This window comes from Mus caroli, chromosome 2 (genome assembly GCF_900094665.2).
Source record: "Mus caroli chromosome 2, CAROLI_EIJ_v1.1, whole genome shotgun sequence".
Taxonomy (NCBI): domain Eukaryota; kingdom Metazoa; phylum Chordata; class Mammalia; order Rodentia; family Muridae; genus Mus; species Mus caroli.
The window spans coordinates 87,103,944-87,131,262 of NC_034571.1; the positions used below are offsets into that span (position 1 = coordinate 87,103,944).

At 51.4% G+C, this 27,319-nt stretch overlaps 2 protein-coding genes across 4 annotated transcripts in view; both read right to left on the reverse strand.

Moving 5' to 3' along the window:
• Positions 1-265: 265 nt before the first annotated feature.
• Prdm11 (PR/SET domain 11) overlaps positions 266-27,319 on the reverse strand; it is a 72,763-nt gene continuing 45,709 nt past the window's right edge. For 2 of the 3 annotated variants that reach the window (XM_021156411.2, XM_029474361.1), the window contains exons 5-8: positions 21,899-21,966; positions 9,086-9,273; positions 3,580-4,191; positions 266-2,528 (exon numbers count right to left, since the gene is read on the reverse strand). In XM_021156411.2, the coding sequence (XP_021012070.2) occupies positions 364-2,528; positions 3,580-4,191; positions 9,086-9,273; positions 21,899-21,966 (3,033 nt within the window). In that variant the 3' untranslated portion in view covers positions 266-363. The remainder of the gene's footprint in view (positions 2,529-3,579; positions 4,192-9,085; positions 9,274-21,898; positions 21,967-27,319) is intronic. The other variant, XM_029474362.1, reaches the window with a different exon arrangement.
• Positions 14,462-18,913, reverse strand: LOC115030384 (myb-related transcription factor, partner of profilin-like). The gene is made up of 3 exons (XM_029474363.1): positions 18,418-18,913; positions 17,782-18,203; positions 14,462-15,340 (listed from the first exon to the last, which is right to left on the reverse strand). The coding sequence occupies exons 2-3, from the start codon at positions 18,086-18,088 to the stop codon at positions 14,787-14,789; spliced, it is 861 nt and encodes a 286-aa protein (XP_029330223.1). The 5' UTR covers positions 18,089-18,203; positions 18,418-18,913; the 3' UTR covers positions 14,462-14,786.

Here is a 27,319-nt window from a genome sequence, read left to right on the forward strand (position 1 = left end):
AGAAACAGAACAAGCCACCTAAAAGTGACAAGAGAATCATTTAGCTTATGCCGCTTTGACTGTTTGGTGGGAACACGTGTGGCCCCAGAACACGCTCGCGTAAGTGAGGATGAGTTGCCGTGGAGGCTGCAGCTGCCAAGTGCGGAGACAAGAGTCAGTTGCCAACACTGCTCCTTTCTGAAAGCTGCCAGTGGCTTCTGGTGGACATAATTAACTTAGTCTTTAAAAAAATTTCAGTGTAGGTTTATATATATATATATATGTATATATATAATATAATATATATTTATATAATATATCAAAGCTTATGAGTATAGATTAAAAAAATATTCACCGGCTTTGTGGCCTCTGGAGCTCGGGCCCCTACATGTCGGGGTAGAACTCAGAGCCATGGTCCACAACGTGCAGCATGGGCTTCTGCTCCAAGGCAGACATCCTACTGAGGACCTCTGCTGATAGTGTGTAGCTATTGCCAGACTTCTCCTCAAACCAGCTGTCCAGGGCTCGCTTGGCATCAAAGTTGGCGATGGGCGGTCCGTTCACAGCAATTGTCAACAGGTCGCTGAGCTGCTCCAGGGTCAGGCGGGAGCGGTGGTTTTTGCGGACCCGCTGGAGGGCGCTCCGGCCTTTCTCGCAGCAGGCTGTGGAGGTGGGGAGAACTTTAAGGACCTGAATGATCTTGTTCAAGAGCGGAAACCTCTGCTTGTACTTGCAGATGTGGCTGAGGAGGTCTTTGAAGCCATTTTTGGTGTAGTAATCAGCCTTGAGGTCTCTCCACTCCATCAGCAGGCTCCCCCGGGGGTCCGTCCCTTCGCGGCACACATCCCGGGAGAAGGCAGGAATGGCTTCCAGGTGGTCGAAGATCTGAACCATGTCCTCCTTGCCAAAGCTCAGGAGCTCCTCGCTGTTCCTGGGCCAGGCCGCTAAATCGAACACCTGGCAGGCCTTCACAAAGACCCGGCTTCGGGAGTCGAACCTCTGAGCCAGAATGACCTGTGTCTTCTGGCAGATCTTCTCTCTGATGGACTGGAACTTGGCCTCTGCCACCCTGAGGTTCTTCACGGCGATCCCATTGAAACTCTCTCGGAAATTCTCCTCGAATTCCTGCAGGTACTCCCCCGGGGAGTCCGCAAGCCGGCTGATCTCCTGGATTGCCTCCTCGATCTTGTCATCCACCTGCGACACCAGGAGGTACTCGCCCTGGAAGATGTAGGCCAGGCGTGACAGCACTGCGATCACGTCCAGGAGGAAGTAGATGAGCTTCATGGATTGGTAGTCCATGAGGAACTGCAGCAGGGCCAGGGCTATGGCTGAGGCATCAGCCCGCTGTGTCTGGCTGCTGACATCCTTCAGGTGAGCCACCACTTCCAGGTAGTCCTTGATAAGGGCATTCAAGACATTCTGCTCACCAATGATCCACCTCACAGCACGGATGTCCCCCAGGAATTCGGTCTCCTCGCACAGGGTGGAGGCCGTGGAGCGCAGCTCACACATGAGGCGTGGTGAGTAGCGGTAGAAACTGAGGAGCTGTTTCAGGTTGTTCTCCAGCTCCTCTAGGCAGGGCAGCTCCTTCCCACTGATGGCATCCAGGATCTCCAGGTGGGGCCGGTGCACCATGAAGGGCAAGCACAGCAGCCACGGAAGCGTCTTGCGGATGGTCATGAACATGCTGGCGCGCAAGCTGGCGGTGATGTTGGCCCCATCCACTCCCAGGCCCACAGTTGGCTTCTCGTCCTGTAAGCGGATGCCCAGAGCAGCAAAGGCCCGGTCGAGCGCCTGGAGATAGCTTTCTGTGCTGGAGAAGCCTAGCTCCTGCAGGGATAGGAATTCTGTGGCTGGGGGTCCATCACTGCTGGTATACTGCACATAGACGGCCACTGTGTCTGCCAGAAGGTCGTCACTCTGCCCATCCAGGATGATGCTGAGGCAGGGCGACTGACGGATGCGCTCCACCAGGTCTTCTCTCAGTGCCCGGGCGATGTGATGGATAAGGATCTGGCAATCCCCCTCATTCATATACTGGTCCACCACCTTGAGCTCGCACTTCCGCAGCAGCTCTGCCAGGGGCCGGAAGTCGAGGTAGGGCCTCCCCTCCAGCGCCAGGTGGTAGGCGGTGTTGAAGAGCAGGGTCATGTTGCGGCACATCTCCTCGGTCTTCTCCGGGTGCATGCGCAGTTTGTACAGCTGCAGGCATTTCTTGTGCAGGTTGCTCTGGCTGTGCAGCTTGATGGTGTGGATCTTAAACTGCTTGGAGCCGATGATGAAAGCGGAAGTGCGTGAGGACTGAACTGTGTACTGGCGGCACACGTGACACCACATCTCATTCAGGGTCGGGGAGTACCGTAGGAACCAGAACTTTTTCAGCCACTCCTGCTTGAAGCGCCGGATGCGGCGTCCAGCGGCAGAGGACATCTTGGAGGGTTCATCAGTTGCCGTCATCACGTCGTTGGAGACAGATTCATCTGCAGAATCCACTTCCTGGTCATCGTCCTCCATGATGGCGGGGCCGGAGACCATACTCTCTGAGGCTGTAAAATAAGAGGGGAAGGAGAAGTTCGCGTGGGCTGTTGACAGCACAGACTCAGCAAGGGCCTCTGAGTGAGAGCGGGCCCCACAGAGATGGAAGCCCAGCCTGGAGTTGAGTCAAGGGTAACTCTACTCTCCACAGTGAGGTTCCCTCCCCATGAGTTGCCCATGGTGTTCTTGGACGCTACTCATTATGCTCCACGCTGCCTGCACCTGAGCTCAGCTTTGACTTGTGGGTGCTTCTGGGGTGGAATGTTTTAGAAGAGGCAGAATGTTTGATGTCACACATTCAGGTTACACTGGAGGACCTGGCCCTGGAATGCCCACCGCTATGGTCAGGGTGAGCATGTGGGCAGCCTGGATATTGAGGCAAAATGTGGTTTTTACGTCCGCCCCACCCCATTCTGAGGGCGGCTGAGAAGGGAAACCTGAGGGAAACAGCCCGGCTTAGCTGCAGATCTGCACAGAATGGAACCCCAGTTCTTCCTTGGTCCAACAACTTGAAGAGATCCAGGCAGCCAGCAAAAAAGGACAGTCACACAGCTGTCGGCCCCAGGTTCTCTGGTTACTCATCCTTCTAGAACTCCAGGCTGGGAACCGAGCACCATGTGGGTGGGACAGAGTCTGGAAGAAGTGGATGAGGCTGTGCTCCTGGCCTGAGTTTGGGGAGCTGTAAAAGCTCCCAGCAGAGACTGGGGGAAGAGAGAAGTTGGGTCAGGGGAGACAACAGTGGGCCCCGCCCCCAAGAGAAAACACCAGGTCAAGAACACAGCACACAGCCCTCCTGCGAATGGGACATATTTTATTGACAAGGAGGATATACAGGTTGGCACATGCAATGCCCCCCCTCCCCCGATCTTCAAGCCAGCCTGCCTCTGTCACCTGAGGGACTGGGCTCCCACCCCAAGAGTGGGCTGCCTCTGCTGAGTCGCATTCCTCTGGTCTCCTGGCAGGTGGCTGCGACAGAGCGCTCTGGGCCGCCCTCCACACAGTGCGCACGCGTGGCACTGCACACTCTTCCCTTTAACAGCAACCTCATCCTGGGGAACTTACCTGCAGGATCTGAGAACTCTGGGAGCTCAAGCACCTGCGGTGGCAGAAGGGAGGGCTCAGGCAGCTTTCCAGACTTAAGCATGTCTAGCTCCGCCTGCAATTCCCGCACTTTCTTTTTCAGGCGAATGCAGTTAGGACAAAAGGAGGTGGTAGGCAGCTCGTGGGGGTCAGATGCCAGAGAGGCCTCTGCAGGGCTGTCAGCCTTGAATGATGTAGGCTCCTCCTCTTCATCCTCCAGTGGGCCCAGCTCTTTGGCCACCCTTTGAGGGACCTTCCAGTCCCCTTCCCCCGGGGTCCTGCAGATGCCTTGCGTCAGGGCAGCTCTACCATAGTCATCGTCCTGGTACTTAGGGACTTTCTGGATGACCAGGGAGGTGCTCAGGGCCAGCTGGCGGGCTTCCACGTTACCAGACTCCAGTGAGGCCTCTAACACATCCTTGAAGATGAGGTCTATTTTCTTCTTCTTTGCCTGAGGGTGTATGTCTCCCTCATCAAAGCTGCGCTTGTAAGGACTTCTGCCCTGCTTCAACACAGGGAACTGAGTGGAACCCCTTAGGTCTTCTGGGTTATCCAGGGCTTGCTCAGCCTTCTCTCTCTGCAACCTCTTCTCTCCTAGGAAGGAAAACCAGGGTGTGAAGATGTGGGGAAAAGCCCCAAACAGAGAAATTGACAGGGAACAGAGCGGGCCTTCTGCGAGGGGATTGCCTGACACGTTCCCCCTGGATCTGACCATCTGGGTCAGGTGAGACCCAAATGGAGAGAAGAACGGATGGTGGGCTCGAGTCACAGGACCTTTACAGAAAGGCCTCACATGGATAAATGCTACACTTGTGAGTTGGTATATGTCTCAAGCAGAGACTGAAAAGGAGTCATCATCCTATGGGGATAGGGCTTGCCATACTGTAACCCCAGGAGACAACATCTCATTCCATTTGACTAATATAACAGCTTTCAGAGCTGAGTGTCTGTCTGCCCGCCATGGGACAAGCTGTCCTTCAGACCTAGAGACTACGCAGTGGTTGCAGGGCCTCAGTAGAAAGCACGGGGAAGCACAGGCCCTGCCTTCCTCCATGCTCATGGGCCTGGAGAGCCAAGGGAAACAGCCACCCTACAGCTGCTGCCTCTCCATTCTCCCAGCAGTCTAAAGATAAGAAATACACAAAGAAAGATGGTTCAAAGTCTTGTGGTTCTCAGTCATGGCTAAGGTTGAAAAAAGAAGCGAGGGCGTGCCTTGGGAAAGATTCCTAAACATACCAAAGTATCAGCCTCCCTCAAGATTAGGGCAAGGTAGTTGTGAGACCCAAAGTATTCTCAGATACAGCCATTTCCCCACCTGACAAAAGATGCCTCTCTTTCCTTCATTTTTAATTACCTTGAAATGTTGGTGAGATCACCAATAGTAAGCTATTTTAGATCCTTTAGCGAGGCCAGCACAGACTGCTACAGACGTGCTGGGATGCCCAGAGGGAGACATGCTGAGGAGGGTTGTTTCCCAGCCTTCAGAAGGTTCTGCCAGCAGAACCTGTGGGGTTGGGCAATCTCAAAGGCCTCCTGAATTGGGCAGGGTCAGGGTCCTGGTGCTGCAACCTTGAGCCTCTGTTCAGTGTCCAGGCTTCTGTGGAAGGATTCGATAGGCCCTGGGTGAAGGTCAGGAGGCTCCATGCTTGGCCTCCCCCAGCTGCTTCCCTCATGTCTCTAGGCGCCCACAGAAAACAGCACAGCAGGGTTTAAGCCACTCAAGTCCCTATTCTGTCCTCACAGGCGCTGCTTAAGCAACAACCTCATTCCGGACTCCTGGCACTCGGGCGGCTTCCAGAAGCCCCTGTATCTGTGCCAGCAGAACCGCAGAAAGCTCGGGGGTGAGATGGAGCCCTTTAAAAATGCCTTTTGTGAGCTGGAGAGACACCTCAGAGATTGGAAGCACTGGATGCTCTTCCAAAAGACCTGCGTTCAGTTCCCAGCACCCACATGACAGCTCACGACCCTCTGTGACAGACTCTAGTCCCAGGGTACCCAGAAGATACCTCAAAGGGCAGCAGGCATACATGCAGTACACAGGCATATATGAAGACAAAACACCCATTACATACACTACATAAATCAAATTCAATTTTAAAAATGTAATGTAAGGTATTTGTGTCACAGGGCAGGTGGGGTGCTCGCCAAACTGAATCTCTGAAAATCAAGGGTGCCCTATCGCCTCGTCTTGGGCTCCCCAGACATCAGACCGTTGAAGATGCTGGGTGTTATGTCACATAAGACTCTCATTGTCTCTGTAATGGAAGATAAAGTCACCCATGTTTTCTAGGCTGAGCAGGAAAGCCTTCTGAACTCGTGGCTTCCATGTAAAATCCCTGGTCCACAGATGTGGTCTCCCTTCCCCCATCTGCTTGAACCTGCTTGCTCAAGGGTGGAGCTTCCTGCTCATTCGTCCTGCCACGCCTACTGCTGGACCCTGCCTTTGTTGCTTGGAGGCACACACGTGTTCGTCCTGCTACTGGACCCCGAGATTGTTTGGCAGGAAATCGGGTTCCCTCCCCCTTCCTTTATAACTGAGTGTCTGGAAATAGTAAAATTGAGCTTTGATCAGAATCTTGTCTTAGCTTCATTCCCTTCTCTCGCCGCCTAGCCCCTCTTCTCTTCCAGGTCTCCAAAATGCCTTTCCAGGCTAGAACCCAGGCTGTGATCTGCTGGCCAGACACAACACACAGACAATCTTTAATAAAGGTCACCATGACTTCTATTCCAAATCCTCCACGACATTCATGGATAGAAATTAAAGAAAAAATTTATAATCCCCACACGAATCACACAGATCACCTAAGTGTGTCGACTCCTATCCTTCAAAGATAACCACAAAGGAATAAAGGATATCCTCTCCAGGAGCTCTGGGCGCCACACAACACTCTTCCATAAAAAACGACAATAAGTATGATCTGGCTAAGCAGCCTCTGACCATGAAGATGCTCCGCTCTCTAAAAGCAAGATGCTGTGGTGCCCATCAATGGCCCCAGTGCTTGGGAGGTAGAGACGGGAGGCTCTGGAGTTCAAAGCCAGCCTCAGCTTCATATGGAATTCAAGGCCAACCCGAGATAGATGAGACTGTGTCTCACAAAGGGGGCAGGGAGGACTGGCAGATAGCTCAGCAGATAAGACGTTTGCTTTGCAAGTATGAGGACTTAAGTTTCAATCTCCAGAATTCACATTAAAAAAAAAAAAAAAGCTCTGTGTTGTGGCAGGCACTTGCAATCCCAGTGCTGGTACAGTGGGACAGGTAGATCCCTGAGGTGCGCTGACCAGCCAGCCTAGCACATTTGGCAAGTTCCAGGTCAGTGAGAGTTGTCTCAAAAGCAAAGCGATTACTGAGGAATGACACTTGAGGCTGATTCATACATGCATGCACCTGTATATGAACACATACACATACATATGCACACACACAAACACATGTACACACACCTATACACACAGACACACACATACACACACAAAGCTAATATAGCTGTAATTCCTTAAGTGACTGGGCAATGGGGACCTTTCTAAGCAGGGCTGATAGGTCATCCAAGACACATTTAAAGGTCTAGAACTCTGTACCTAACATCTAGCATCAGCTGCCAAGTCCCACGGTCACTCTCAAGGACCACTTTCATCACAGCTCCTGCTGGGTCCACTGTGGTTGCTGGTTTCTTCCTGAAGCCTACGATCCAGCCTGGTCACGGGCAGATAGATACCTTAATCCTGTATCTTCCAAGGCTCGCTCTCTCTCTTCTCAAGCTTCCTGTGAGCCTTCATTTCCCCAAGCTCTCTCCTCTCTCTGAGCTGTCCCTGGGTCTCAGGTCTTCTTGAGGACGATTCAGGTTGAGGTGCTTTGGGGAAGACAGGAAGACGTATTCCAGAAGAATCCAAGATGGTGGGCAAGAGATGAATCGGTGCCACAGCAGCTGTGACCCTTCTTGGTTTTCTTTTCTTTGGGTAATGTGATTCTTCTGGAAACCCCCTGGCTGCTTTCGTTCACTTCTGCTTTTATTGATGCAACTGAGGTTCACCAAACACTTCTGGAGGTTCCGAGGCCCACAGGAACCCTTCTGGAATTTCAGGAAGAGGCCAAACAGTAGCCACCCTTTATCCCAGAAGCATGCCATCCCAATGAAACCAGCATGGCCCAAGCTCAGCTCCAAAGGAGTCAGGAGATAGGCTTATCCACAGGTCTCTCAGCTCTCTGGCAACTGACAGATGCTTTTGACGAAGCCAGACAGCTTCTGGGCACCCCAAGACCTGTTCTGCTCTGTCTTCCAAATCATCTTCACCTCAGTGAGTCACCTGCTCCCATCTCCTTCACTCATCTTCTAAACAAGGCTATCCAGTGAAGAGGTTAGTTAAGATGATTGTGTAGAAGATGTTGGGCGTGGCTCTGCCTCCGAGGACCAAATTGACTCTGGGTGTGTGAATGTACAGCTTCTGTGCAAAGACTCTCTTGGAAAAAAGGACCTGTGTACCCTGGCCAGGCTGAGGATGGCATCTACAGCTGGAGAGCCAGAGGCAGGGAGTAAGCCAAGTTCCTTTTAAATGAGCCATTCCAGTGGCACGTGGATGGACAGCCAACCCACTATGTTCTCCCAGCCTGAGCCCACCTTCTCCTGTCCACTAGCTTTCCTCTGGTAGAAACCATTCCTTCATGCTGCGTATCATTTTGGCTGCCAGGAACAAGATCAACAATACCAAGGCTGGCTTTGTCTGGATAAAACTTAGATCCTCACTTCAGATGCCTCAAGTTGGAAAGCTAGCTCTGTCCTCATTAGTCATGTGACTCTGGGTAAGTCACTACATTTCTGTGAAGCTCAGTTTGGACAATTGTACAATGGTGGAGCTGGAGTCACAAAAATCACTGGACTAGAATTTTACAACCAAGGACTTAGTGACAGTTGAGGTAGAGATTGCATCAACAGTGGTAAGTACATTGCTCCACGGAATCTCAGAACATCTTGGCAGGTTAGTTCTCATTACCTTGATCCCATGGCAAAGTGAAGGCAACCCAGCTAGCACACAGGAAGTTATCTATTGAGGTACTGAGTGAGAAGTGTCTTTTCATCAGTTAGTGTTGGGGTAACAAGATTGGTGTTATTCAACTGATTTATTTGGCTGGGATTTGCTGATCTCTCAGGACTGCCTACTAGAGAAGAGAATTCCCTCAGGGTGGCCACTGGCTTACTTTGCTGAGGTCTTGCCTGTCCTGGCTCTTTGCACTGCTTGATACTGCATTCCTCATTGGTTTGCTTGGAAGGTTCCCAGAGGTGCTTTCTGGGCTTTTGTGGTTCACAGTGGGTGTAACCTTTGCTGCTTGACATGGCCTTAGCCCCGTGGGCGTGGTCTTGGTCCTGTAGGCGTGACCCTAGTTTTGTGGGCGAGTCCCTTCACAATCAGTACTGACCTAGACTTGTGGACTTAGCATTATGGGCATGTTCCTGGCCCTGAGGGCACACTCGCTCCTTCCCATGAACATACTTACCCCGGGCTAGGTTGCGGTGGATGGTTTCCTGAGACATGCTATGCAGGCGCTTCATGTAGTCCTCGCTGTACCAGACCCGCAGCCGCTCTCCTGGCCGGATGTCTCGGCATGCCCGGAAGTAGATGCGCTCGCTGTGCTGGAATGCCAGGAGGTTCTGCTCCCTCTCCTCCCGGGAAATGACCACGTACCTGGTGGGGAGGGGACAGGTGAGAACCATAGGCCACACCTGGTTGAGTGCCTTAGGTGCAGGGCACAAGAGCTTAAAGTATGTGGGCACATAAGAAGAGCTGCTGTCTCATCCAGAGACAGCCAACTCTAGAGCCGATCCTCCTAACTCACATCTCTATTCTGTATCATGTTAACACATTCTCTGGACCCTAGGGACCTGTTTAATCTGAGATTGGAAATTATATCTGCCCTGCCAACCTTGAGAGTCACAGTCAACACCAAACTCAATAGCAGGTGGCTATCCCTTCTCCTCTTTATTGACCTTAAAAAAAAAACTTATTTTAATATTTTGTGTGTAGGGGTGTTTTGCCTGCATTTATGTCTGTGTACCATATGATAGAGCCCTCCCAGAGGCCAGAAGAGGCCATTAGATCTCCTGAAAGTGAAGTTACAGATGGTTGTGAACTACCATGTGAGTGCTGGGACTCAAACCTGGGCCCTATGAAAGAGCAGGCTCTTAAACTCCAGCTCCACTTTCACTGACCTTTAACCTCAGGCCTTGGATAGCAGTTAGGGCAGGGGGAAGCTTTGGGCTGTTTCCATATTTTGCTAGGCTTAGCAGAAATAACCGATCCTCTAAGAGTGACCGATGATAGCTCAGTGTTAGAGCAGTATCCTTACAGTTGGTCCAATAAGGAAAAGGGGGGAATAGATAAAGGAGAGACAACAGAAGATCGGCAACAACAGAAAGGCATGGAGAGGCTGAGAAACTTGTCCAAAGGCACAGCTAATGATGCAAATTTGTGGCCTATCATTCCCTGAGCTACAACTCACAGTTTCCATGTGGGCCCGGAACGCACGGACTCAGCAATGCCCAAGACACCAATGAATCCACACCTCCTCACCGGTGCAGTTTCCTTCAAATGACACTTCCAACATCCTGGAATCACCTTACCCAACTCCAAAACAGTGCTGCTGTGATGCAGAGTGAGACAGGTTGGAGCCAAAGCCAAGTGTACTGTGCTCTAACAATGTGTCTCCCAGCAGAACAGCTTGAAGTCAACACACCCGTGTTTTAACCAGGACGGCCATTACTTTGGGTGGATCGTCTCTGGAATCGTACCTTCCAGGTTTCCTCAATAATGTTTGTGCTGCTTCTCTCACTCAAGAGGCAAAGAGAAAACATTCACACAGATGTCAGATTCTTTGCAAGGTGACAATGGGGGGCTGGCAGCTCCAAGAACTTACACTGGAGACCGCTAGACCAGTGCCTGCAGACCTCCCATCCCATCTGCTCTTATCTGGACAGGTCCTGCAGAATCAGCTTGACTACCCCAGAGGAGGCTGGCACCTTAGAAACACATCCCCTGGAGCCCAGTTAACAATCAATTCTGGCGACAGAGGATATCATAGGCTGAGGGATGAAGACCCAAGCAGTGGGAGAACAAACACCAAGCTCCTCCAATCTGGACAAGATCAATGGTGCTCACAGCCCTGGGTCAGACGTCTTGCCCAAGGCCTTAGCCTCAGCATGCTTGCATCCCCACTGGTATCTTATATGAGCATCTGAGAGCCCCCTAACCCCATGAGCTGTGAAAATCTCATGAGGCTCTCCAAGCACCCAGCCACAATATAGTCAGCAAGGACAAAAGGCAGACCCCAAGACCGCAGCAACCATGCTCAGCCTTATTGCTCCACCCACAGGACCAGCCTCAGCTCCAAGTTTCCAATTTAACAAGAGTCTAGGACTGATGTCCCAAACCATCCAGTGTAATGGTCAGGAGGACCCAGAATGAATGTAGCTCCAAGGTTTTCTGTTCCAGACACATCTGGAAGGCAGAAATCCCATTCTTGTGTTCTCTGGGGAAACCACTGGTTCACAGAACCCCCAAGAGTACCTTCTCCCTTTCAGTTTCTGGCCAGCCATCCAATACTAAACACCAGAGGAAAAGGTACATGGGGAACAAGTCACTATCACGGTTTGTTGATTCAAAACAGCAATGTCTGGAGTGGGTCTAACCATTTCAAACGGTTTGCAGGCATTTCCCTTCGTCCCCCTCCCCCTGCAATGTGGTTCTACCTAACAAGAGCAAGCATTTGGAGAGAGCACTCTCACTTAGTCTTGATACAGATCACAAAGTATTTCCAGCATCAGACCAAAATGTGTTGAGCATCTTGCATTTGGTTGTTTTAAAACTTGGCTTTTGAAATGAGATACAGATGGCAACTGTGGGTGAATCACAGCCACCGAGTCCCAGGACTTAACATGTTTATGTGACAGAACTTTCAAGAGAAAGTTTACTGCATCCAGCTAAGACTCAGGACCCATCACCTCTAATGAGGTCCCCTCCCTTTACAGCGGCGACACTCAGTGGCTTGGCACACTCTTGGAATTCTGCTGTGCTCATTCTTACAAAATACTGTCCTGTGTCACATGGCCAAGGACCCCTGGGTTTCCAGGAACTGTCTTCTCCTTGTGGTCAAGATCAGTTGTCGACCAGGGGGTCTGAGTTCCTAGCTCACACTCCCTTGTTGGGAAAACAGAGCAGAGTGGGAAACGCCCGGGTCCAGGCTGTCCTGTAGAGACTGAGTTCAAGTGTGGCAGTTCAGAGTCAGGCATCCTAGAAATAACTAGAAGGTGACTGACAGTGGTGGAAAGGGCAGGGGTCCTGGACTGAATCTTCCCAGAAGATAACACATTGTTTTGAGTCCTGTCTCCTCACTAGCCATGGGTACTGGAGAGATAAGCACTGGGAGACAATTCTCAGGCCTCACCCACTGGGTCTTATCAAGTGCACCATATTTTCTAGCTGGGTCAGGAAATGACTATGGGTTCCGACTCAAGAAAGAAAATGGCTCAGGGAGTCGTCCACTTTGTTTAATGGGACTGACACAAGCCTGTCTTGGCCAACGCAGCTTTCCACCAGAAAGGAAGTTGCCCAGGAAGACAGAAATGGGAAGACTGGACAAGAAGAGCTGGGCTCTGTGATGTCACCGGGTTAGGTCTCTGACATCCAGGCAGTTGCCCACATATGCTATGGGCTTCCTTTCAAGGGTTCCTTTTGGGAAGAGCTGGGACAGGCTCCCCATTCACTTCCTCTTCCTATTGATTATGTTGAATATATTCTGGCTTCCTGGTCCCCACTGCCACCAAGACACCAAAATGGAAAACATTTCCATCTCAAACTGACCACTGTCCCTGGACTCTGACCTTGATTCTGGTATACAGCCTTTAATGTGGCCTCTTCTTCCCCAACACCAGAAATAGAGGCCAACCAGTCTCACAGATCTTGGGTATCAGAGGAGACCCAGGCCAGCTGCATCTCTGTATCTCCTGCCAACTGCAATCTTAATTTCCATGGTTATGCATTTTGGTCAGGAAAGTAAGAGAATGATCTGGATTCCAAAGCCAAAGGTAGCTAAGAACTATTCAGAAAGTACATTATAGGCTACCATTTGGGGATTCCTCTCACGGAAGCTCTCTCCATGACAGGAGGTTAGCCAGGCTGACGGGTCAGAAGACAGCTCTGTGGTGGTGCACACTCCAGTGAATCCAAGAGGAAGAACTCTGGTTCTTCCAAGGAGTCTTGGCAGGCAGGGCCTTGCCTTTCACAGGCAGCTACTGAGGTCAGTGGAGATGTAGCCACTACTGAGGAGTATCCCAGGATAACCCCTAATGGACAGCCAGGAGCCTCTCAAGTCTCCAGCCAGAAACTATTTCCTTCCCTGGAAACTGCAATACTTTGGGGGAACATAAGGTTAAATTTACTTTTGATGTGCAGGAAAAATTAAAAGTTGACATCCATGGATGTTCAGCTGCCTTTGGCCTACAAGTCACTGCCTTTCGTTTGGAGGGCCAAGCATGGGGTTGAACACGCCCATAGGAAGTTTATGGAATCCAGGATATGCAAGGTCCACAGGGACCTCTTCTCCATACACTTTCCATTAGGCATCTAATCCCTGATCTGGAGGCTCGTGGGGGTTCCCTGGGATAGGAAGAAAGAGAATACACACCAAAAAAAGATCCTGGAGCCTGGCTGTGTTCAAAGTGTGACATCTGATTCATTTTATTGCCATCTTAACAAAAATATTTGAGAAGGCCATCTTGGGTTCCAGCATGGACGGGCGGGGCAATTCCAGGCACCAGGCTATTACTGGACAAGACAATATGCAGTCTGATGGATGGGGCAGGAACCACCAAAGAACCACAGATTGAGGCAATGGAGCCCAGGGCCCAGGGGCACAGCAGGTGCCATCCGTCCATCATCTCATGTAGGACGAAGCATGGTGTGTGTTTATAAACAGCTCTAGCAACAGCCTGGGTCCAGTAGGCTTCCAGGTCCACTCAGTTTCTTAGGGAGAAAGGGGAGGGTGTAAAAGGTCTGCTGGGGTCGGGATCGAGGTCAAAGCTGCACCTAGGTCAGAGTGAAGCCTTTGGCTTCTTTTCTCCTCCCTAACTCAAAGATCCCAGCTCTCTGACTGGGCCCCCTAAACAAAACACAAAGCTACAAGTATGTATGGCTAGGTGAGTATACAGCCCAAGCAAGCAGAGGCAAGGCATGCTGGGAGCTGGACCGGACACAGTCTCATTGGTTTCTGGCCTTATTAGGAGCCAGTGAGTGGACAGTCTGCCTGCTGGCTTCTGAGGCCAGGGCCCGGAACCTCCCCTTCATTGGCTGTGAGACTCAAGGCCATCACAGGCTGGCATACTCATCTCCACGCTGGTTTTGTTCCCTCTTCTAACTGTAGAAGCTGAGGCAGAGCTTGGGTGAGGAGCAGGATCCCCATCTATTATTAGTACTCCAGATCTGGCCTCTTGAAGAAAGCAGGCCAGGTCCCCACTATCATGGCTGTGTCATTTCTGAACCCTGAGATGCATGACAATGACTGGAATGACCAGTAATCAGTGATTGTAAAGACTGACTTGGCTTCCTAAGATGGCCTGCCATGTGCAGGCTTGGGGAAAAGTTTATAGTATGCTAAGAATGCAAGATCATCTCTTTCCTCTCACCAGCACGTCCCATTCTTCTCCCCCCCCCCAACCCCTCCCAAAGGCAAGCACAGCAGCCGAGCAACGCAGGGCAAGCACAGGGCCATGGCCAGGCCCCACCCACCCAGCTGAGCCAGCCCCACCCACCCACAGCCCCACACCACCTGAGAAAGGGCAGAATCAGGACCTGGGAGGTCAGCTCTGCAGCAGCCCTGAGTTGGAAGCAAGATTCTGTTGGATGCTGCCCCCTGCCCCAGCGAGGCCTGCTCCATAGGATACAGGATACAGGCCACGAGGAGAGCAGCCTTCTAGGCCAAGCAAGCATTCAAGCAGGAAGCTTTTCTTGTGTCTTGAGTATCTTCCTGAGATAAGGGGGTGGTGTGCCTGTACACCCGCTCGGTGAAAGCACAGGAGACTGGACTGCACCAGGTGAAGAGACGACTGTGCCCCAGGGTCATCAGTCTTGTTTCTGGACACAAGAGACTCCCCCAGCTCAAGGACAGACACCACCGGCATTGCTTTTCCTTATGCAAACCCGCCAGGTTAGAAATTGTGCTTTCTCTTCTGAGACCTGGTAGTCCGTGTTGGGGCTGGTTCTGGGGGTGCTGGTGTAGGGCCCAGCAGGGGTGCCTGAGACTGGAAAGTGTGGTCCATGGGGGCTGCCCTTTCTGGCCCACGCTGAGATGCCTGAACTGCATCTCGGATCTCCATAAGCGTCTCACACATCTGACCAACACGGCTGTTCAGCTCAGCCATGGCCTGGCTGATGACATGCATGCTGCCGGCCATGTCTCGGTGTACAGTCATCAGCTCCTGGCAGAACTTCTGGAACATTTCAGTCTGATGGGCATGGGCATGTAGGAGATGCCAGTCCAGGCCCATGGTAGGCGAGCTGGGATGTGGTTCTGGGGTCCTGAGGGCCTGGAGTGAGGGATGGTGCAGGACCTCTGGCTTAGGGTCCAACATCTTGGATGGGTCTGAGGAAGATGAATAGAGCAGCGTGGGCCTGGCCAGGGGGGCCTCTTCCTCTGGAGGACACGGCAGGGGCATCCGGAGAGGCTGCCGTGAGGGCCCGGGAGCTTCCTCGTCTCCATCATCTTGGATCAGACAAGGAGAGAAGGACAGGTGATTACAAAAGGGTGGAGGGGGCAGCCCAGGTCACAGGTCACAGCTTTGAAAAGTCCCTGTTGGCCACCCCTCAGCCTACATTGGCACCACACACAGAGAAATGCCAGCTTCTAAGTCCCTGGGGCGTGTAGGTCCAGCATCGGTAGAAGGGTGAGCGGGAGCTGGTTCCCTTCTTCCCACAGAGACAGCTACATTCCAGGAAAGGAGTCCAGCAAAGGAGACCCCAGCTCCAGTGGCAGCCATGCCAGTCTAAGGGCTCATGACCATGAATGGTGCCATTACATTTCACTACCTTAAAAGAAACAATAATGACTGCTCTGCTGAATCCCCGGGGCCCCGGCTGGGCTCTTAGTGGGGCTCCCAGACCCTATGGTGTATTGCAGAGCTGAGAGCGCTACCCATTCCTGTGAGAGGTTCTAAGCTGCTCTCTTGTGAGCACTGGTCTCCACAAGGGAGGGAATTTTCAAAGTTGCTTGGGGCCACCTTGAGGCCTTGCTGGAATCCTAACAAACCACCCCAGGGAGATGACAAATGGCTGGAGATGAGAGGGAAGGGCTGATGCAGGACTCAGGATTATGTGGGGCGAGCCACCAGCCTTGTTGTCCCCCGAGGTGGGCTATGAGGTCTGGCACATCATGGCACACCCGTGAGTGCTTGATCTGACCACACTGATCTGTGAGTCTCCTGATGCTGGCGCAGTGGAGGCTACTGCTTCCTGAGCATACTCCATAAGTGGCAGCCGTCCTCTTGGGATGCCAGAAAGGGTAGGAAGGAGCACTCAGTGCGGCCATTACCCTTTCCCCAAGCCCTGAGGCCACTGCGGTCCCAGCCAGGCTAAGCTTGTGATTAGTTAGTAGATTTGGGAGCTCCCGAAGTCCATGTTACCTCTGCTAATCTCATCATCTTTGATCTCTAGGAGACGGAGGGCTGAACAGGGCAGGATTCAGGAAATAGGCTTTTCCAGATGCTGCCCGCCCCTTTAGCAAACCCTGGCAGGTCCAGGCCCAAGTCTGGTTCTGATGTCTCAGGGCCACCTCCACTTTCTGGAAGACTGTTTGCCTCATCTGGTTAACAAGGAAGTGACCCTCATCGTGACCACTCTAGAATCTACTCCCGAGGCTGACTTTGTGAGTGGCCACCTGTCAGAGACCTCAGCCAAACAGGAAATAAGCAGAGCCCCACGGCAAAGGGCCAGGGAGGAAGTCGGACTTGGTGAGCCACTCTCCCGCTGGCTGAATGCTCGGCCCCACAGCCTCCTTGGGGGTTCTCCTGCCCTGCTCACAGGACTCCACTGAGGACAGCAGATGAGGAAGGGTATGGGTGTGTGAAGAAGTGGGAGGGAGGGTGGTAGTTCTTCAGGGATGGACTCCGATGGCTCCCCCTCCTGGTGAACACAGCCAGAACAGCTAGAACCGCTAAAAGTCCCAGGAAGCAAGAAAGCAGGGGTGGGGGTGGGGGGGATGGGAGGGTTGGGGGTTGGGGTGGAGGAGACCAGCCAGTCCCAGGTGAGCACCAAGAAGCAGGAGCCAAAGAGAAGTGGATCAAGCTCAGAAGACGGGAGAGAAGAGGACAAAGCAGACAGTCACAGAGAAAGGTCTCTCCCCGGCCCAGCCCTGCCACTTGGCTGCTGTGGTGGTGCCCCTCCCCCTGCCGGCTGGCTAGGATGGGGCTTCCCTGGCTTCTGCAGTTCCTGGAACGTGCCAAGCGCCTTCCTGATGTGGGCCTCGTACATGCTGTTCCCAGCCTGCTCGCCTTCCCCTCCCCTCCTCGGCGCCTCGCACCAGGCCTGGCTAACTCTTCCTCACCCTTCAAACATCTTCCTCAGCCAGCCTCCGGCCTTCTCCACAGCTGCAGCCCTCCATTCATGTGTGTCACAGACCCAGCACAGACTGCAGAGCAGCAGACCCGGTGTGGGAGGCCTGGAGATCACATAAGTTCAAAGCTGGAAATCTGGGATGTCCTGGACTGGGAGAGCCCTTATCCTTCCTCTAAGGTGCGATAATCTAATCCAAGAAGGCACGTCTAACCTTTTGACACTGTAACACAAGGTCAACCACAGTTTCTGCTCCAGGTACCAAACAAGCCAACAAAACACTTGTACTGCTTTAAACAAGGTTATGGTTTGGGTTTGGCCACCTTCATAGCTATGTGCATGTAACCTTTAGGCCACAGGATGGATCCACCTGGGGCTTGTTTAGTCCAACAAGTGTCTGGGAAGGTTTTAGATGCAGCCCTGTCCTTCCTGCTCCCAAGCAGGCTTCTGGCACACAGTGGATGAGCAAGAGGTGGAGGCAAGACAGGAGCGAGATGGGGCCATGGAGAGAGTCAGGGAGACAGGCGGGGCTGAGAGCTAGCACGGGAAGAAGTGCACACGAGGAAGCAAGCCCCACACTCGGGCAGCGATACTCACAGCTGGTAGACGGGCTGTCGGTTCCGTCCAGCTCTGCCCTGGGGAAGCCGTGACCGGCCCTGGCGGTGAGCAGTGCTGCCTCGATGGCTCTCTCGTGGGCAGCGAGCATGATGGGGTGGGTGTGGTCCCCGATCCCTGGGCCCGACAGTGACTGCCGCATGAAAGCCAGCTTGTCCTTGGTCCTGCGCTTCATGTCATCCCACCTGTGCTTAATGTCCTTGATGGAGCGGGGAACCTGGCTGACGGAGGTGATTTTCCGAGCTATGCCTTCCCAAATCTTGTCCCTGTCGGCATGGGACAGCCGCATGGTCTCTCTCCCAAAGAGAACGGCTTCGTGACGGGTCACCTCTGTGACCAGAATGTCCAGCTCCTCCTTGGAGAATTTAGGCTTCCTCTTACGCTCGGCCAGGGGCAGCACGGTCCTTGGGTTGAATATCCCACAAAGCATAATTGGGTAAATGACTGTTAGTGAGGATGGTCCTCCTCCTTCCTAATCACTGGCCCCATCTGGGAAGCCAGGGGACATCTGAGGCCACCAAGGCCCCACCATACCCTCCTACAGTGATGCCTCCTCCTCAGAGGGAAGGCAGGAAGGAGGTAGTAGGAGCCCAGTGACTGCAGGGTAGGCTGCCCTACCTCTCATCAGCCTTGAGCACCAGGAAGTTCAAGTTCACTCAGCCTTTGCTGCCTCGTTCTCCCCGTCCAGACCAGTTTCCGAGGGTTCCATCTATGTACACGAGCTTTAGCCACTTAAGGGACTGGAGAAGCAGCTCAGGGGTTAAGGACATTTACTACAACTCTCTGCTGGGGTTAGAATTTGGATCTCAGAAATCACATCAGGTAATTCACAAATGCCCTTCATGCAAACTCCAATGGATCTGTTGCCCCTCTTTAGCCTCTCTGGGCATCTGCACACACACACACACACACACCACACACATCAAGTGAGTTTAAAACACAGCCTACAGTGGACTGCAGTGGCTGTGGCACTGGTTGCTGGTGTCCATCATGTTGCAACCACAGAAAGCTTATTCTGTCACCTGTGACTTGCCTCCCATCTTCCAGTGTCTCTCAAGTCCCTACTTCTGAACATGTATGTTCAGAGAAGAACAAGCTCTTCTCCCTCAGGGGCACCACCACAGGCTCCTTCCTCATGGCGTGGCTGCTGTGATATTCTAGTTAAGATGCGAGGCACCCGTGAGCATCCACCAAGAGACGTGTTACCCTAGGAAGGACACCAGGATAACTTTGATTCTGCTGAGGTTCTTCAACCTGACCTTGCTCTGGCTTTAGAATTCAAAGAGCATTCTGGTTCTACCTGCCTTTTGCTATAGTTTTGAAACAAGAGTTCCACCCAGGAGGAACCAGGGTGTTGAGGCTAACTCGGATCCCAACCCATACCTCTGGATGCTTCCAGAATCACAGAAGCCCCAGCAGCACTCGGTTCCTCCACCCCTACTTCTGAGTCCTTTCAGTCAAGCGAGTGTAATCAGACAAAGGAAAGCTCTCGGCTTCGATACCCAGCTCAGGACAAAGGTCTTGAGCTCAGACAGACTTAAGACTATCCCTGGGGACCACAGGGCCTCTGTAAAACTAGGGTGAAGCCTATAGGGCCCTAATTATGCCATGGCAATTCAGATCTGGGTTAGGAGAAGAGATTACTGTACAGTGTGGAGTGTTCAATAATACACTTACCTTGTCCCCCTGCAAAACCTGGAGTACCCAAGCATGAAGCTGTGCTCACCTAGAATGTCGGAAAGCACTGCCAAAGGCCCATGCGTCCCAAGTGTCCCAGGTTGAGACTTACTGCATGCAGAGCACCTAACACAGAGCTTGCACAGGTTAACACTCAAGACATGAATACCTTTGTACCTACTCTTTACTGGGTCCACCAGTAATTTCATAAAGATGTCGATCTACAACATTACCCCCAAAGCCCTGGGGTGACAGCACAACTAAGAGTCTGTAAATTAGCAAGAGCTCCCGAAAGCAAAGCCACACACAAACACAATCACCAGCTCCTGGAACCTTCTTAACTCAGGACATATCAGCCAAGACCACCCAGAGTCACCTGGGGTCAGGACAGGCTAGGGGTAGCAGGACAGAGTTATATTAATGAAGGTGGAGGAAGCAGCAGACTCCCACCCACAGAACCCACCCACAGTCATAAGGAGCCACGCTCTGCTTGGTCCCTTGTATATTATCAGAAAGAACTGTGCCTTGCAGGTCTAGCTAGAGACATAGGACCCTAGGCCTCATTTTGCCACAGGTGACATGAATGTGAGCAAGATTTTGCCCTGCTCTGGGTCTCAGTTTGTCACTGGGGCATGACCACCAGCACAACGGCTGTCAGCCTGAGCGGCCACATTGAAGTCACCATCAAGAACTTGCAGAATCGTGATGCTCCGGACCCATACCCAGCCAAGTTACACCAGCAGCCCTGCTGTGCTAAACAATGGCCAAGATGGTTGAGATGAGGCACTGTCTTCTAGGGGGCAGCGGGAAAACCCTTTGCCCAACCAAACAAAAGCTCAGAAATGGGAGGACACATGGGACAGGCCAGCTCTCTAAGCCATAGCTTCTGGAGCTCTGCAAGTAACAGTGTCACAGGATACATCAGGTTCACTCTTTCAGCTGGCCTGGATCTGACTGTGGTGACACATGCGAAGGCCCAGCCCAGGGCTGTGCTGTCCGTCAGCAGTCTTTCTGCAAGGCTCATGCCCACTTGCTCCAGCTGTCCTCAACAAAGTCCTGGACCCTCAGAAGGCACATATCAAAGGCTCCTCCTTATTCCATCTGGACCCCCACACAGCACATGTCTGTGCCTCTCTGGCACTTATGCAGTAGCAGGCGTGCCTGTAGAGGTGCAGAGAGCAGAGGAGGGCTGGGCCGACCTGGTCTACTCTCAAATGTTCCAATGTAACTGAGTTGACGAGATGGCCAGCATAAGGGATGAGACACTGCCAAGCTGACCTGGACCTCAGGGCAGAGAGAGAAGACGGCAGCTAGGAGCGTCAAGTACAACTTCTGGTGCCACTTTTAGGATGGCAGACCATCTTGTAAAGGAGGAGGCCACATGTGGGAGCTGATTTTGCACCTGCCTGTGGCAGTGGAAACAGCCGCGCTCAACAAGAGGATGAGCCCAACTGCCCTGCAAACCAGCCGCAGCCCTGAGGTCATACAGGTGTCAGTGAGGCCACAGAGAAGGACACAGGGGACCTCCTCATGACTTTCCACTTCCAACCAGCTCCTCTTCATGTGCTCAGACTTCCTGGGGCATCCCTTGCTGCCCCCATCTCTCACCTACCCATTGGTTCCCAAAGGTCACCCATCTGCTATCTGAGATGAACAGAACTATACATGATCGGGCCTCGATTCACGATGTAGCTGGTTCTCTGGTCCTCAAAGGCCTTCCTTTCCTCTAAACAAATCTAAATGTTCCATCGTTGCCCCTGGATCCCAGATGTAGGCCACCAAGTGGTACTGGAGTCAGACTGACTTTTTTCTAATACACACCCACTGGTAGGACCCACACATACATACCACACAGGCCAGCTCTGAGCATGGATGCCAACTCATTGTGGCCACCTGGGAAGTGACTCTTGTTCAATTCTCTGCTCTCTCTGGCTAGACTTTAAGGATGCTTCTGACACACAGTCCTAGGCCACAGCCTTGGCCAGGGTAAACCCATGCTGGTCAGCAGTCAAGTTTAATGTGAGCCCCGTAGGGAAGGTAACTGGAGATGTCAGAAGCCTTCATTCCCATAAAACCATAGGATGACTTCTGGGTCTTCCCTGGAATGATGTCATCCAGATAACAAGAATCTGTCCTGGGATAAACGTTAGTGGTCCAACCTAGGTTGGGGACATTTTCCTCTTTGCAGGAGTTCTACTGGGAGTCATGGCATGCAGCCCGATCCCTGCAGTCTGCTGGTCTGGCCACAGGCTCTTTAGAGCCTCCGATGGAAGCCTGGGGAACAGAACACTTCTTTCAAACCCTGTCAGCTGCAGTTCTGGAGCAGCCTGGAGAGCTCTGAGATCCTGGAGGCCCAAGATACTCCCTGGGCCCAACCCAGAGGCTGGTGAGGCTCACTGGAGCTGGAAGGGATGGGACTCACCTCATCCAGTTGGCTTTGGTCTCATCCGACCCATCTATAGACTTGTAGCGGTTGTTCTTGTCCACAATCTGGAAAACAGAGAGACTGTCTGAAGTGGCCATTAGAGAAGGGGCTCACACATGCCTGGGCTCCTTACATGAGGCCCAGGAGCCAGTTCCATCCTCCCGTCTCACCTCTTCCCTCTGTCCTCCTACACGGCCCCCACCACAACCTCAGCTGCTGTCTAATCTTCGCTGTCTCCTCTCCACCCATTCCCATTGTCTTAGAGACCCTGGAGACAACCTGAGAGGGGACACCACTCTCATCCGTGCTAACTGAATCGGAATCCAGGGTCGCCACTCCATACAGGTGCCAGGCTGTTGGGACAAAAGCTGACGGCAGCCTCTCTCTCTGCTGCATGTGTAGGAGGTGAAGATTGCCGCTGGGGCCCAGGCACTCGTGATCTGAAAGGGTTCATCCTCTGCTGAAATCTCAAATGCTCAGGACCCTTGGGGCTTGGGGTGGGGTTGTGTCCAAATGTCTATACTCTACTATCATTTTGAGTATCGAGATCCATGGAATTCTAGGTTGTCCCTTACTTTCTTTGTGGAGTGCAGGAGCCCTTATTTCTGATGTAGATTTTAAGCTTGAAGTCTAAAGCAGGAAGAGAAAGACACTCAGAAAGGAATACGCACCAGAGAGCACGGGTGTCAGCTTATCTAATGGTGTCTCTAGTTCTTTCCTGACCCAAGTTATAAGCAGCCTACTGTTAGTCTACTATGGATCTTTTGTAGGTGATTAGTGTATAGCCTTTCCATTTGTGTACTTGACATCATTGCTTGTGAAGCAAAGATTATAAAGTTCTCTTCACTCCACACGTCCACATTTTACTTCCTGGAAATCCCCAGCTTTTGTGTTTTTCAGCACAACCTCTCCTTCACGCCACTCTCCTGCGGTTGAATTTCTATTAAGTAAACAGAATGGCTCATTCAACCCCCATGCCTTTTAGCTGCCTCTCCATAGTTTCCTCTGTCGTTTGGAGCCGTGTCAGGGAACATTTCTCTGCTCTCTTTCAGGTCACCAGGGCTTTCTCTGCCTGCTCCAGTCTCTTCCATCCATCGGGGTTTTTCCCTTTCTTACTTCTCTTGCTTTTCTGATGTTTTGTTTTTGTTTCGGTTTGTAAAATTTTTGAGGCAGCCCTTCACTCTGTACCTAGGCTGGCCTTGAACTTTCAATCCTCCCACACATCCTCCTGGGTGCATAACTGCAGGCACTCACCACTGTGCCCAAGGCTTTGCTTCCTTTGTAACGAATATCTTTCATTCAGTTGATATTTTTCACTTTCAGTGTTACTGACTCTTTTTGAAGATCTGTCTCCTTTTCATTTGTCTCTTTGGGTTTCACAGTGACATGATCCTTCCTCTTTGTTTCCACAGCTTAGTTGAGGTATAAATTGCATACAACACACACTTCTTGATTGTGGAAACTTTTTAGATCCGAGGCTGGTTCCCTGAGGACTTGTTGGAGCAGAGCAATCACGAGCCCCTTGACACTGGCGCTAGCATTCCACCATTCTCTGATATAGCTTAAAATCTATATCAGAAATGCCTTTTAAGGGCTCCTGCACTCCACAAAGAAAGAAAGGGACAACGGCAGAACAAACTGTTGTCAATTGTCATCAGACCATGTGACTCATGTGATCTCAAGGTTTTGTCCATTGAGCTTTTGATGAAATTCATTTCTGGTCAGGTTTGCACACCTGAGCCCTGCCCACCTGTCAGACTGACTCTGGCCTGTTATGGTCTGAACAGGAACTGTGCACATCAGGCTCCTGTGTCTGTGTTGAGCACATGCTTTTTCAGATGACAATGTTTATTCTAGAACACCCCACTTTTGAAACATACGTTTTCCTCTCCCAAGAACAACATGAAATTCCGTTTTGAATTCTACTGGAGAGTGCTGTGAAGAGCCCTTTCCTTGCTCTCTGCCTGCTTGTCCACTGTGAGGTGAACACCCTCCTCCACAGGCTCCTACTGCCATGTTCTGCCTCACCACAGGCCCGGCATTAATGGAACCAAAGACAATGGGACTGGAACCTTCTAGACCATTAGCCAAAATATCCTTTCCTTTGTTTAGCATTTATGTCAGGCATTTGTCATAGTAAAGAAAAAAGTCAGTATAATCCAGCCTCTGTGTTCCTCCATCACCGTTGCCTGCTCTGGGGGGCAGCAGTCAGCCCAGCTTGGGACCACACCTAGAACCTCCTTTCCATAAGCTCAAGTGAATCACACTCATGAAGCATTTCAAATACGCAGAAATGATAAGAGGATAACGTAGCTGACAGCAAGAGCTGACAAAATGCACACCAGTCATTTCCAGCTCAGATCTTTCCCTTTACTCCAAAAAAATTGCTAGTTGAGACAGGAAGATGACTCAGTGGGTATAGGCACTAGGACTTGGGCCTGACAAACTGAGTTTAATCCCCAGATCACAAATGCAGATAGGAAAGAACCAGTTCCTGAAAGCTGTCCTCTAACCAACACACACACACACTCCAAATAAATAAACATTACAAATTCCAAATAAAGACCCTGTCAGCCTCCATCTTTTTCCCTGACAGGACATCCTCAGCACATCCTGGAGCCGGAAGATTCCCCCATCCCATTTTTGAGACATACATTTTTCTCTCCTAAGAACAATATGCAAAACTAGATTTTCTGCAGAAATCTAGAAAATGTTACAGTCTAGTCTTAAATGTTCCCTGCAGGCTTGTGCTTTGACAGTGTGGTTGGTCCCCTGCTGGTACCACTATATTTGAAGACTTTAGGGGCCCAGGTGGCAGACTCTGGTTCCTGCCCCTCCCTGTGCTTTAGATGTGAGTTTTCAAGACCATTCACTCTGCAGCACTTCCTTGCTACGATGCTCTGAAATCCCTCTGAAACCCTGAGCTAAAATCAGCATTTCTTCCTTTCCTCTTTTCTACTGGGAATTTAGTTACAGACATGCAGTAGTAACGAATGCTCACTGAAGTGGCCTCCAAGGACCACGCATCCTGCTATAAACGTTTCCTTGACGAGCTGTGGGGACCTGTTCCCTTCTAATCTGTGGGACTGAGACTAGGCCACCTGTGCAGCTCCTGGTTTGAGCTAGTTCTCTGCTGCCACAGCCCTGGACTCTCTCAGTATTACTCTCATGACACCCCATTATTTCTCTCCAGACCATAGTGATAAAGAACATTTCTGTTGATGGTATGTCGGTTAGCTCTGAGTCTCGAGAGGCTCCCTCACCAGGTCTAAGGAGTGGAGACAAGACATAGGGCTCTGCCATCCCCGGTAGCACCCCCACTGCCTTTCTTAGTGTAGATACATGGTAGAATCCTGGTTGATTGGAGGGTGATGGAACAAAGAGCCTTCTAAGTGAAAAGCAAGGGCAAAAGCCCACCCACAACGTGACAGTGTTGACATGTTAGTAAAGAAGGAATGAGTGGATACACCAGGCCAGCCTGTACCAACTGGGGCCAATGATTAACTTGATAGGCTTCCCTCAACCAGCTGTGGGACACAACCCTCTTATACCTTACAAGGCAACACAGCTCACATTTTTAAAAGGTACCACTCAAGAGCCAGGCATGATGGCGCTCTGGAGGCAGAAGCAAACTGTGAGATCAAAGCTAGCCTGGTCTACAGAGGGAGTTCTAGGACAGCCACGGCTGTTATACAGAGAAACCCTGTCTTGAAAAGAAGAAGAAGAAGAAGAAGAAGAAGAAGAAGAAGAAGAAGAAGAAGAAGAAGAAGAAGAAGAAGAAGAAGAAGAAGAAGAAGAAGAAGAGAAGAANGAAGAAGAAGAAGAAGAAGAAGAAGAGAAGAAGAAGAAGAAGAAGAAGAAGAAGAAGAAGAAGAAGAAGAAGAAGAAGAAGAAGAAGAAGAAGACAAAACCAAAAACCAAACAAACAAGCAAACATAAAACCAAAACCCAAACCAAAACCCTCAGAACTTTGGACTCCTCACTGCCTTACCACACTGCGGAGTGCCACGCAGATTCTCCGGTCCTATTAGCACGGGTGTGTGACCACCTGCTGGCAATGGCTGTGCAGCGTGCATGCATTACATCTGTGTATCTTAGACCTGGATTGTCCCCCAAAGATCCTGAGTTAGTAACTTGGCCCTCAGCTCAGTGTAATTGGAAAGTGATGGAACCTTTATGAGGTAGGGCCTAGTGGGAGGTCTTGGGTCACAAAGACATGGCCTTCAAGGTGCTTATGGAAGGCCAGCCTCTTTCTAGGGGCCACATGGTGTAGCAACTTGCTTCCTGGTTCTCCCTGGCATAATGTACTGCCTCACAGCAAGCAGGCCCCAAAGCAAAGCAGTCAGAGTCAGGGATTGAAACCACTGGAACTGTGAGCCCAGGTCTTACCTTGACTGGCTCACGTATTCTGTCACAGCTACGGGCAAAGGAGCTGTGAGCCAGGTGTGTCAAGAGCATTGACACTCCACAATCCAGCATGTATGCTCCACTATTACCAGCATAGAGCTATGGGGACCCAGCCTGCACTCTGCCAACATTCAGCTCCGCTTTATTGCTAGAGGAGGAGAGAGAAGTGGGGAGCTCCTCACTTATCTTTATGAGCCCGATCTGCATTTGTGCTTTAAACTTCTCAGTCACGGGGTGCTGGGAAGATGACCTCATTGGGATCATGTTTGCTGTTCAAGCCTGAAGACCTGAGTTCTGCTAGTCTCCAACCCTTGGACAAGCTGCTGGGGTGCCTGCTTAACATATCCATGCTAACCTGGCAGTCGGGCTCTCCCAGCATCCCTCAGTCCCTACCTGGTACAGGGTATGGCTGGCATACCCCATCCTCTCCCATGAGTTCTCCAGCTCGTGGGCTGGGTTGTCCTTCCTTGTATAATCCAGCCATTTTAGTTTACCTCCCCTCTTTTGGATCTCCTGGCTGCTGTACCTGGCTCTCCTCTTCTTCTCCCCTCATGGCCCAGCTCAGTCTGGCGATATCCACTCTGGACTCTCCTGGATGTCCCTGCCTCTGCTCTCCCTTTTATCTACATTTTCTCCTCTACCATTCCCAGGCGCACACACCCTTTCCTCCTTCCTTCCTTCCTTCCTTCTTTCTTTTTTTTCTTTCTCTCCCATTCAAGTTCCATCCTCAGAACCCAAATAAAAGAGCTGGACATCGTGATATAACCTTGTAATCCTAATGCTGTGGAGATGGACAGAGGATCTCTGGGGCTTGCTGGCCAGCCAGTCTAGCCAATCTGCACACCCAGGCCAGTGAGAAACCTTGTTTCAAAACAAAGATAAGAGGGCTGGAGAGATGGCTCAGTGGTTAAGAGTTCTGATTATTCTTCCTAAGATCTTGAGTTCAATTCCCAGCAATCACAAAATCTGTAAGGGATCCACTGCCCTCTTCTGTATGAAGACAGCTACAGT